Source organism: Hyalella azteca, unplaced genomic scaffold (genome assembly GCF_000764305.2).
Source record: "Hyalella azteca isolate HAZT.00-mixed unplaced genomic scaffold, Hazt_2.0.2 contig2011, whole genome shotgun sequence".
Taxonomy (NCBI): Eukaryota; Metazoa; Arthropoda; class Malacostraca; order Amphipoda; family Hyalellidae; genus Hyalella; species Hyalella azteca.
Window position 1 is genome coordinate 1,480 of NW_025932299.1, and position 13,510 is coordinate 14,989.

General features: G+C 34.2%; 1 protein-coding gene across 1 annotated transcript; it reads left to right on the top strand.

Annotated features, from left to right (window-relative positions):
* Nucleotides 1-7,415: 7,415 nt before the first annotated feature.
* Nucleotides 7,416-13,467, top strand: LOC108672652 (endoplasmic reticulum-Golgi intermediate compartment protein 1; the record flags this gene model as incomplete). The annotated part of the gene is given in 6 exon segments (XM_018160355.2): nucleotides 7,416-7,507; nucleotides 7,699-7,827; nucleotides 7,979-8,137; nucleotides 8,460-8,560; nucleotides 9,290-9,412; nucleotides 10,242-13,467. Coding segments are annotated over 6 exon segments (712 nt in total), but the record flags the coding sequence as incomplete, so codon positions are not given.
* Between the last annotated feature and the right edge of the window lie 43 nt (nucleotides 13,468-13,510).

The window sequence follows — 13,510 nt, forward strand, 5'->3', positions numbered from 1 at the left end:
TGTGACAGTCTGTCACTGTGAATTGATGGTGTGATCGTGATGGGGGCGTGGCTGCCGTGGCAACGAGATTTATTAGAATCATTTCTAACTTCCTTACCTTCAAGTTCAAGCTGCTACCTGCTCAAGATTTCATTCAATATCCTAAATACTGTACCGTAAAATGGGGTAACTTAGACCGGCGGGGTAACTTAGACCACTTTTCGTTTTTTTTAACAAAACCCCCACAACTCAAAAACTATTTGACATAGAAGAATTTTGTCAATGGGCATTAAAGGCCTAATCCTAATACTGAGGCTACATAACACAATAGAAAGATTTTAAAAGTTTGCATATCTAATAGGTTAAAAAATTAGAAATGTGACCCACGAAAAAAAAAACTATTATTTAAAGCCTGTCAGAGTACCCCTTCCAATTTTTTTATTTTTTGGTTAAATAACTCCAGGTTTTGATGCATTGTAGTAGAACTCTTCTAGTTACATATGCAACTGACAAATTTTAGGAAAGTGTCATAGTTTGCAAATGGGGGGCGCCACCCCACAATGGGGGAACTGAGACCACCCAATGTCAGCCCTGACGGAGTAACATAGACCAGCTTGGAAATTAATTTTAAATTACCATATATAACATATTTCATGTTTGATACACCTGTTAATGTTTTTTCTTCATGTTTCAGACTCTACAGANAACAAAGACCATCACTTTTTTTGAAATTACATAAAGACTATGAGAGGCAGGAGCCAGCAATTTATGGTGAGTGAAGCTAGAGTATAGACCTGTGTTTTGCATGTTTCAATTCAAGTTTAATTTAGCTAGTAAAAAATGGCATCATTTATAAAAAAAGTGGTCTAAGTTACCCCATTTTACGGTAATTAAGATGATGCTGCTGGTCAGCTGGTGCCTGGTATGGCTGGTAGTTGATGCAATTCCAAATTTCCAGTATCCATAATACTTACTCAATTACTGATCTACTAATAGTAATATAAAAGCTAAAACATTAATTGATGATTTGCATTACTATGCAAATCATAATTAAAAAAACAGATTAATAAATTGTTTATGTTGAAAATTTATCATGATGACAAGCTAAGAAGAGGATCATGATCTCATGCTATCCAGGACCATAAGAAGATAGATTAGAGCTACACTAAAGACTAAAGAAGCTGACAGTAAATTTTAATTTATTCATTTGCCAGGTAGGGTAAACACGGTACCTATATTCTGACACATTAACGACGCATCGAGAAATGAAAAACTATAAAAAAATAACAGTATGTGTTACTCAAGTTCTGTTTGCTTTACGTGACTCTCAAAACACCGTACTATGCGCCAGCAATGATGAAACGTCACAAAATGTTGCCATATTTATTTAAAAGCCTTTAGAATGCAAACCTACCAAATCCCTATATTCTGACACTGTGTGTGACTATATTTGGCACGTGGTGAGACGTTTTCCGACCCTGCTTCGAATTGTACTAATACGTAATTCTGATATCCATGTGTTCGAATTTCGATCGCTGTGTGACTGTGTGAGGCTGTGAGCTGTATTGGAATACGACACGCCGGCGGACACGGCATTGAATTAGAACACTATTGAATATTGAGCACTACTTAATTAGGCTTTTAATTAACAGTTATTATGCTTTTAATTAAGAAAATTTTAATTTTTGCACACAGCTTGGAACGAGCTGTGTGTGTCCAATTCAAGTTGTGTCGCAATTAGTTTTTATGTGTCTAAATGCGTTTCTCAACTTAATCATCTATTAATTTATTTACCACTTTAAATCAGCAAATACAAGTATACTTAAAGAATTCCTAATATATTCACAGACGTATTTAAAAGTCTCAAACCATGATATTCTTTCTACACATTACACAAACAGTTTATCACTATTTGGTAGAGCAAGGTCTACTGTCAACTTTGACACATTTTTCAATGATCTCATTGGGTGGCATGCACCATCTCTCTTTAGATCTCAACATTTTCCCGCTAGATGGCCCAGACCTAGTGTTTTGGCAGTAGTTTGGCGCACAAGTGTATGACGTCATGATTTCAACCATCAACTAACGCATGGAACTAAAACAAAGCTTAATGTAAAGGAAAAACTAGAGAGGTGTCGGAATTACCCACGATGTTGGAATATACCACGTTCACCCTACCTAATTCCTAATATACTAATCATGTAGCGTAGGCAAAGCAGAGTGGCTTTTTTAAATGTCCTTTAAAGTTCAACTTTAAGTCTTATAAAGTATAAATTTAAATAGACCAGCAAAGTATCATGGATAGTGGATACCAGCATTATCATACTTGAAGGTGCCAGGGCTGGAATCCTAAGAATGGGAGTTCACTTATAAAAAAAGCTTTCCTCCCAAGGTGCCCGTAAGTGAGTGGGCTGTACACACTACACAGGGACAGTCCTGGGCCTATAATTTAAAAAAAGTTAAGAGATCGTAAGTTCATCAGCCAATCATTGACGGCCTTTCAAGCCAAATCCACCAATCATAGACAAGCAAATAGAGTGTAAGTACTTACGTTCACTTAGTGAATTTTGAAAGTATGGCCCCTGGTCACTAGTTCATCCGCTGCTTGAACTGCCCACACTACTGTCCTTGTGTATAGCTGCTTCAGCTGCTTCAGTAGCATGTGCCCAAGATGCGGCTGAGACGAGAGGAACAATGATGTGTTAATTATTTTGCTGGAGAAGCAGACAGTAGGCTGATGCAGCCATAGTAAGAGCATCTGTGCTGTTCTTGTGATGCATGTTGGGTCAAGTTAATCATGGCATTTGTCATGATGTGTGAACAATACCTAGTGGTTCTAAGAAGAACCCAACAATGTGGAGTTCAGATGATATTCAATTGCTTTTTATCTTATAACTGATATTTGACACACTTTTACCTGTCTGATTGATCTGAAATTTTGCACACTTGTGTGAAGCCAGAGGCAATGCATGAATCAATTAATAGAATAAATAATTTTGAAAACAATTATATATATAAAAAATTTATACCTATATTAAAAAAATTGAAAAACTAATTTTTTAATTTGAAAATCAAATGAGAAATTCATTGTACATTTGTAAGATTGGAGGCACTGGATTCTTTAGAAGTGTTGTCTTTAAAAAGTAATTTTCTTTAAAAAGTAATTTTTAAATATATATTATTTTGCTCCAGACATTAGCAGAGGTACTTTTCCAAAATCGCACTTTTCACACATTTTTTCAGCAATTTTTTAGAGATGGTAAATGTTTGATTTCTTGACTAGCTTCATACATAATAGCTAGGTACTAGTAAAAATGTTGAAGTCTACGCCACTATTTTTAGTTTTGCAATATTTTGATTAGTTTAGCTGCTACAACATTTCTACGAAATGTGGGACCCGCATCCCGATTTACCTTGCCTGTCCCTTTCTACCCCGTTTGACAGTATATCAACCTGTAGTTAGATGCTTTTCACCTCATAAAGGATATTTGATGGTGCTTTGGGAGAAAATTTTAATTCTTCTTAACAGACTAAAAAAAACTTGAATTATTTTCAAGTAAAAAACAAAGCATAAATAGGCAAGATACTAATTTTTAGGCCATTGAAAAGCATTGCAAATAATCTCATATAAGTCATATATTCATATTAGTCATATATTTTATCCAATTTGACATCCATGTTATTCTGATCATCAGGTCTAAGCTTATGACCAAATTTTGTATGGCTAATGCAAATAGGTGACCATGACAATAAATATATCAAATAATAATAATAAATTTTTCTTTCAGATATTTTTTAATATTAGGTACAGTTCATAAATATATAAAATGGTTTTCAATTTTGATGTTAGAAGGTAAGCTTTTGAGTTTTCTGACAATTTCAGATGATTTGATCATGATACTCTGATGAAATTTCCAAATTAATTTTTAAAATGCTTGAAATTTTTAATCTTCTCATAAATCTGGATATCCAAAATACTGAAACTACATTGAGTTAATTTTTAATTCTTTCCACAGATTTGACATCTATAGGAAAGTACCTAAAGATCTCACATATATATATATCCTGCTCTAAATTACAAATGAATACAATGAAACTCCCAAAAGTTAGAGAAAGAGTCGTATCATTGAGGGGCAGGGTGGCCCAGTGGTTAAAGTTCCAGAGTACCAAGATTGGAGCAGAGAGGCGTGGGTTCGATGCCGGCTCAGTGCGCCAGTTTCTGGTCAGAATCGGCAAGGAGGCCGGGCGGTTAAGCACAGCAGAATTGTAGCAGTGAGTTGTGAGTTCGAGACCACAAAATGCTGTGAATGTTCTGCGATGTTAAGAATCGGCGACAGGCCTACGGTCTATTAAGCGCTGATACCGCTCTTATTATTCTTGAGCAAAAAGACCCACGGAACAGAGGTTGTTTATATTTTTTCGAAAGTATAGCAAACATCGACACCTTAACATGAAAAGGATTGAACAACTAACATTCTTTTCTCGCAATGCTGACATTGGGTTAATTGAAAAATACTTCGAAAGTTTTTCCACATAAATTGATACGATAGTCTACTCTACAGGTAAATTTTAAGGCTAGTAACTTCCCTCCATCTTGATGTACATTCTTCTGTCGGCACAGATGTAGTACACAATTGTTTACCGGGCCTGTCGATAGGTACTGTAGAATAATGAATTAAACAAATGGAAATATTTTTATATCTGGTAGGGAATATTAATACATTCTTGAAATTAATTTGTACCTTATTCGAAGTCAATAATCATGTCAATTGTTTACCGTATTATCCCACTAAACACTATTGCACTAAAATTATCATAAAATCTCCATTCTAAAACCATTCATTCTATTTGAAATCATTTAAAGGCTAAGAAATGCAAACCTTACACAGTCCGGAACCTTTACATAAAATTGCTCTAGCTGTCTAATAATCTACGCCCGACTTGATAGAGAGCTGTGTTGTTTTGAAGGCAGCGTAATACATACGAAATCATAGAAGTAATGACCTGGACCCAATTTGTGATGCCTCTTGGAAGATAATTTTATTCTACGTCCTCTTCAATTAGATTTCAAATTAGAGTTTTAACATTGAGGGTCCAATTCGTGCACTAAAATGCTTTTTGAAATACGTAAATTTATAATTATATATATATATTTTGTTCACGAATTGTTTTTCGTTATCAATTAAAATTACATATCGCATAAATATCTTCTGTAGGCAGCCACGTATCTGTTAAACCTACAATAACAAATGCTAGTTAATCAGTAATAGTTACCCTCCACCCTAAAGAAAACGGCCGCCCACTTGCAAAATTGTGTCAAGTGAGCGGCATTGATATTAATAATAACCAAAACCGCCACGAAATATTGTGTCTATGATAGGAATGTTTCATTACCTTCAAACGAGACAATAGGCCATATATAATTATCAACCACGTAAAATTAAATGTAAGAACTAAATCAGAATATCGTCTTTCCCGAACACCATCTTATAGTATTGAATAGTCTTGTANAAAAATTTATATATTAAAAAAAATTGAAAAACTAATTTTTTAATTTGAAAATTAAATGAGAAATTCATTGTACATTTGTAAGATTGGAGACACTGGATTCTTTGGAAGTGTTGTCTTTGGAAGTGTTGTCTTAAAAAAAGTAATTTTTAAACGCATATTATTTATGTTGCAATTAGCCTACTAACAATAACAGTAGGTATATGGATGGCTAAAAAGGGCAGTTATTGTTTTCAAGAATGGCCAAGGTGGTGTTTACCACTTTGGGACTTTTGGGTATACAATTATTGATATGTCATTCATTGGCTTTGTAAAGTTTGTATGGAGCAAGGCAACGAGCTAAATATTGATCATTTAACTGGCTTCATATACAACAACACTTCACAAATGTGGATCTTCTGAACATTGAAGAGTCACATAACAGATAGGTAGCTGATAGCACAGTGCACAACACTATCCATTTAGATCTATTAGTTTTATGTTGTATAAATCTACCAGACTCTATTCTCTAAATACACTGACTAGTACCTAGTGACTGACTACACTGTTCCCATTTGATTCAGACCAATTAACTAATACTAAGCATAAACTGGATGACAACCAAACAAACCTCAAATGACTTGAAATGAGACATGAGAATTGAAATGAGAAAAGCTAACACTGTTTGAAATAAACATGTACACAATTCAAATATTTTATTTCCATTCACTGCATTTAATTATTTTATATATCGTTTTATACAGTAATTGTAATTGTTTTGTTTCTAGTTATAAATTTGAATATTTAAAGATTGAAATTAAATATTTTAATTAGAAAACTCATAACTAATATTTGAGTGGAAAATCTTTCTAAATGCCTAAAAGGTCAATAGAATCTCAACCAACCCTTCTTATATAAGCTTGCTAACACATGTAAATTCTATAATGTGATAAATATATAACAAATTGTGAAATAGTTAAATAAAGGCTACTTATAACCTTATAAGAATTAGCTAAGCTGCTAGCTATGTTATATGTACAATGTATTGCAACACTTGATGCCTCTGTACCAAAAACATACAGTTCATTGGAATGTAATGCACACTAAAAGCAACAGGTTTATATTCTAATTTGTCATAGTACATTTATACTAAACCGTGTATAGCTATACCTACCTCAAAATAAATTAAAGACTGCCACCCAATATATTTATACATAGGTATAAAAAAAGTAAAAATAATATACGTTTAAAAATTACTTTTTAAAGACAACACTTCCAAAGAATCCAGTATCTCCAATCTTACAGATGTACAATGAATTTCTCATCTAATTTTCGCAAATTAAAAAAATTTACTTTTGAATTTATTTAATCTATATATTTTTTTTAATACATAAATTTTTTCAAAATTATTTATTCTGTTAATTGATTCATGCATTGCCTCTGATTTCACACAAGTGTGCAAAATTTCAGGTCAATTGGACAGGTAAAAGTGTGTCAAATATCAGTTATAGGATTTGTAGCTGACAAAATTATTTTTTAATTTTTTTTTATATTGAGAAAAAAAATTATTTTTAAAATTTATTTTGTCATTTGATTCATGCATTGTCTCCAACTTTACGCATGTGTGCAAAATTTCAGATCGATAGGATAGTAGAAGTGTGTTAAATATCGATTATAAGATTTGTAGCAGACAGACAGACAGACAGACAGACAGACAAACAAGAAGTGAAGTTAAAGAGAAGTGTTGTAAAAAATGAAAAATAGTGTGATTTACAAATCTAGTGATTTAATCGCATGATTTAATCATTGCCAACCCTGACTTATATTGAAGCATGTCTATATCATTGTCTGTGTCAATAATATCTTGAAATTCATTCTCAAATTTTTTATTTATTTGTAATTTTAATTTTATATTGTCTAATCCTAATGTTTTACTTTCTGTTCATCAGAGTTTCAGAGCTGTTTGTGGATGATCCAGGAGACCAGGTGGATAGAATTCCAGTTTATCTCAAGCTTACTCTTCCACGTCTAAAATGTGACTGTAAGTAAGAGTAATTTATTATAAATTTGCCCATCAAACTATATAAGTTCACCCTGAGCTTATAAAATTTGTCCTAACAATTTTCTGGTAAAAGTGTTGCCTCTATGTGACATTTTTGTACATGATTTTGCACATTAAATATATTTATTCAACAAATTATTTCTTTTTGCCAAATAAGTTTTTCTTTACAGCAATTGGCTTGGATATCCAAGACGACATGGGGCGTCATGAGGTGGGGTTTGTTGAAAACACCAATAAGGTTCCTGTAGGAGCTGAAGGCTGCCTTTTTGAAGCCAACTTCCTCATCAACAAAGTCCCAGGTAATATATCAATCCATTGCGCTCCATAATTTAGTACAATGAAGAAGAAAACTATTGACAATATCTGGTAAAAATGAATTGGTTTTGCTTAAAGTTTCATTTCCCAAATTATTGTAGCCTGTTTTAATTATGCTCAATCATTTTTTTGCAGGAAACTTCCATGTGTCAACTCACTCTGCAGAATCTCAACCTGAAACCATCGATTTTGCCCACATCATCCATGAGCTGAGGTTTGGGGCAAAAATAAACAACCCCAACGTGCCTGGTACCTTCAACCCCTTGTATGACAGAAAGAAACTTGATGGAAACTGTAAGTGAAATTAAAATGATACTAAGCAGTCGAACTACTTAGTAGTAAGTCAACTAGTACTAGCTAGTCAAACCATTTCTTATAACTCAATATTGTCATCTCATTCAAGTGATTCCTGGTAATGTATGGTATACTAATCACTATCAATCATTATAACATATATCAATATAATCAATATCAATGTAATGATATAGCGCACTACCTGATACCATTATGTATAAATCACCTAATAAATTTCAGGAATATATCCAAACTCATTTAAATAAGTGTTGTAACATGTTAGAACAGAATAGACTCAACTGACAATGTTTGTGCTGCTCAGCATTGGAGTCGTACGACTACGTTATGAAGATCGTCCCGAGCATCTATGAAGACGCTTCAGGGACGAATGTTACGGCCTACCAGTATACTTATGCCTTCAGGGTGAGTTTAGTTTAGACTTTATTAGAAAACATCCATGTACGAATTCACGAGCGAGGATTTAGGTGAAAAAAGTTTGTGCGTTTTTGGAATCGAAAATTCAGACACTCGATCTATTTATATATCAGTGTGTACCGACGTTTTGCTCACTCCAAATTCAAATGTTTTTTTTTGTTTGTCGTTGTGTATTACGAATTATGTATTACGAATATTGCAGTATTATTTACGCTCTATGTATTGTTCAATTACAACCAAATACACTTCGGCCAGAATTTCCAATTATTGTTGGTTGTATCCATATTAAAAAACGGACGGATAACATATCCATATCGTAATGGTTTAAACGATCGGAAAGTTTGAATTTTTAGGATAAACGTCAAACAATATATCAATCTTTGTTCTCCCATGTAAGGAATTCATATTATATGTTGATACTTGTGGGCATTGTTTAAGGCATTCAGCTTATTTTTTTCTGTGAAAGTTGTTTTTTAAATCTTCCTAAATTCTGGTCCGAAACCTAAGACTAAATGGCTCAAACTTTTCTGTCTTAATTAAGATGAGAAATATTTCATGACGAAAAGTCTGGGTTCTGCAGTTCTTTGTTATATTTCCGCACGATAGACGCTTGTATTAAAAATGTATTTATTTGCCAATGCACTAAGATCGTAAATAATTTGATCGTAAAATTTTTTGCAAATGCACTAAGGTTTATCGTAAATATTTTTTCCTCAGAAATACGTTTCATTTGGCCACGGCGGCCGCGTTGTACCTGCACTGTGGTTCCGATATGACTTGGCTCCTCTCACCGTTAAATACTACGTTAGAAGACCTCCGTTCTACACCTTCATAACCACGGTAATTATCACGATTTTCCGTCATTATTATCACCTCATAACCACGGTAATTATCTCAATTTTCCGTCATTATTATCACCTCATAACCACGGTAATTATCACGATTTTCCATCATTAGTACGTATAATGAATATCTGTTATCATACCTGCTTGAGTGCTAAGGATATTGTGGACAGCCGATTTGCTGAATAACTTGCTTGGTTGTGGATATTCTTAGCGCATTTTCTCATTGATGGAAAAAAGGCGCTATTGTGCTCGCCGTGTCCGTCCGTCCGTACGTGACTTCACGTTTTTGTCGACGAGAAAATGCGCTCACTGTCACTGCAGTGAGTACTGAGTTTTAGTTTTTCTAAGATATGCTATTTCATTTCCTTGACGCATCTCCTTCAAACATTAAAAAGAGCGTTAGAGCCCGATACTTAAGGTGTCTAGTAGTTAAATTTGAATATAAACTCAAACAAAATTACTAGGTCTGTTTTGATTTTTTTTTCTCTTCATTTAGACCCTCAAACAAAAATATTGATTAATCAGTCTCTTTCATCATGACTTCTTCTTGCATTTGATATAAACTGGACTCATTTAAACCATTTCTCCCTGGTATCAACGCTGTGTTGTTGTACAGTTCGATTATTTAGTCACTTTCATCATGATTTCTTCTTTCATTTGATATAAACTGGACTCATTTAAACCATTTCTCCTTGATATCGACGCTGTTTTGTTGTGCAGTTCGATTATTTAGTCACTTTCATCATGATTTCTTCTTGCATTTGATATAAACTGGACTCATTTAAACCATTTCTCCTTGATATCGACGCTGTTTTGTTGTGCAGGTCTGCGCGATTGTAGGAGGAACTTTCACCGTCGCAGGGATAATCGACTCCTGCATATTCACTGCGTCGGAAATCTTCCATAAATTCCAAATTGGAAAGCAAAGTTAACAGTACTGTACTTGTATTTCTACGGTCATTGTGTAATTTTTATTGTCTTCCATCTTCATTCGAACATCCGGAATTGATTTGGCTGCCAAACACGATCGTAGGAAGTTCTCAATATAAATTCTTTCTGGTCTATAAGTAAATTAAAATAGTGATTGCAATGCAATCTCTGTACGTAATATATTCATCTAAAAGTTCAACATTCCAATCCAGCATTTGATGCTTCTCCTAAGCACGTTTTATGAGTTGTTGATTTGAGCACGCAGCAGTTGCACCGTATTTTCAATTATAATAATATTGTTTTCCTATTGCTAAGTATCAGAGAGTATATCCTTTTTAAAATGGAGTTCATGTTTTCCAATGAAACTCGGTTCATTTCGAGCATAAGCGTTTTGCATTGTGCAATTCATCGATTTTTCCAGGACGGAATTTCCATTCAAAATTTAATTGTAAGGATTAAAAAAAAATTACACAAAACTCGCTGTCACATATTAGTACTCAGTTTTATCTCATTGAAAAGGCATTAAAGAATACAAGGTCTTTCTATTTTTCTTGCTTTTAAGTTTATACGTTGAGCCCCTAGTCGAAGGACCGCCGTATTTGCTGTATAAAACCATGGAACAAGGGGTTTTCGGGCTTTTAAAACCAAAACCCATGGTTTTGAAACCATTGAGCAAGGGGGTTTTCGGGCTTTTAAAACCAAAACCCATGGTTTTGAAACCATTGAGGAAGGGGTTTTCGGGCTTTTAAAACCAAAACCCATGGGGCACCGTCATATTAGCTCTCTGAAGCGATGTATTGATCCTTCCTCTATTCCATCAGAATGTGTTTTATTGAGTTGCTTGTGTTTAAACAGTATCTGAATGCGTCTCACTTTCTTAGTAAATTTCAATAGATTTATTCTTGTTGAATTTTGATTAGTAATGTCGACTGTGGACTTTGCTTCTGTCTTACGTTGGGCATATGCTGTGTTAACAAATAGTATTATATAATTTTTTAGCAGAGGTTAACGGTTAACTAACTTTGTAGGACTTGAAATCTCAGATTCTAACATCTTGCGTAGTTAACCAATAGTTTGGTTCATATTAATTTATTTCACTGTTCTGTCTCTTAAGTGGAGCCTATGATTAGTTTAGCACGGAAATTATTTATTTAAGTTGCATTGAACCGGTTTGCAGTTGTTTTAATTTTTGATTTGGCTTAATCATGCAGATTCTCTAACTTCGCTGCGCCCTTTGCATCAAAATGAATTTTCTTTTTATCGCCTAAATCCTTGTCCTTATTCATTTCAACACCGTGTCATCGTTTATCAATAACGATGTTAGATTCGGCGACCCAGCATTCCTGAGCCACAGAACCATCGATGAAGACTGCAGGTTCTGTTGGTATGTATGTACTCAACTCTGGACTCTCTTGTGCACCGCTGATGCTATGTGCAAAAACTTGTTTTAAACTAATGGATATTATTTATGTATCTGTTCACCTCCAATGCCTTTTCAGCCTCCGACGCTTCCTTTCCCGACGAGTACTTATCATTTGAGGTTTCTTAAATAGTTGCGATATCGACCTGTCAGTTGGATAATGGTATGTGTATTTTACCTTAGCCTGGCCGGTGTATATATAACTAGAAGTATAGTAATTACAATTAATCTGGGCACTTGATTTCCCAGCCTTTTCATCCTTTGCACTCCGCTATATATAATTTTAAGACCTTGATGAAATTCCAGAATTCAGCAACGCACTGGTATCCCTGGATATTCAATATAAATCTAGTGATTCAAGTTAGTAAATGATCATTTTAAATGGCCAAATAATGTGTGCAATGGAAATTTACATAGATCAAGGAGTACAATTGAAACATACATTGGTCATTTCTGTGTAATCATTACATTAATAATTTTGTCTCGTATGCCACCCGTTGAGAATGCGAGAATGGATTTATGATTTGATCCCCTGAAGCAGCACTCATTGGTAACAATGCTCAGGGTTATTGTATTCATTGCATCTTTTCTTGAAGAAAAGATTCTTCTGTAGCCTGTCCGACAGAAGAAAAAACGGTGCTGTCTGAAGTATCGCTGTAGAATGATTGATTCCTCGACCGAAGGAGAAAATTTATATAAGAAGTTCCGCTGAAGCTACTGAGAAATGAGCATTTTCAGCACTGCGAAGAGATGAAGAGGTTGGAAGTACACAAGAAACGAAGACACTCGTAGAGTCCTTTACTAGAGACGCCGAGCGTGCGCACGAGATAGAAGGTATGTACTATAAGGTGAACTGGTGAAGCAACTTTTCTAAAAAGTCGCCCTCTGAGTCTCTGACTACATTTTCATATAAATGGATATCTGTCAAATGTTCCCTTTCAAGGTATTTTCCAATTAAACTAAATACTTAGTTGCCGTAAGGACATCAATAACAAAGAATGGGATTTCCATTGTACTTTCGAGTTTAATGTTCAGTTTTTCGAAAGTTAACCTGGGTTATTGGGGCAGTCCACTTGAATTAACTAATATTATTCATCTATAAAGTAGTTTGGCAAAATATGAACCGAGTCTATAGACCATTGCACCATAGTATCTACTCGACATTTTATTTAGAGGCATGTATTTCATATATATTTTGTTAGCAACTATTAATAAATATTTCTTATCTTGTATAGAAGATATTGCTGATTAATTATGACACTAAACCCTGATACTTCTGTTTGGTGAACCGTGTAACAAGTCAATGAATGTTGCCAAGTAGCTAAGATCGTTTCAAATGTGTGTTGCATGCGCGAGAACAAGGCCTGTAATGTAATGAACTTATTTACATAATTTATTTTGTGTATACAACCAATGTGCCCTAGAGCGGTCATTTCCTTATCACGCTCGTACAATGCACATTTTTTAACTTCCTGTTATCTTGGTAACATTCTCTTAATAATATTGCATAGTTGGTGAGTAATCAATTCCAGATATGTTCCGGAGACTTGCAGGCAAATATAACGGGTGGTAAGGACATGATTGAAGGGAAATGATTATCGATAGACCGTGAACATTATAAATATATATATATCCTGCTCTAAATTACAAATGAATACAATGAAACTCCCAAGAGTTAGAGAAAGAGTCGTATCATTGAGAGAAGTAATGACCTGGACCCAATTTGTGATGCCTCTTGGAAGA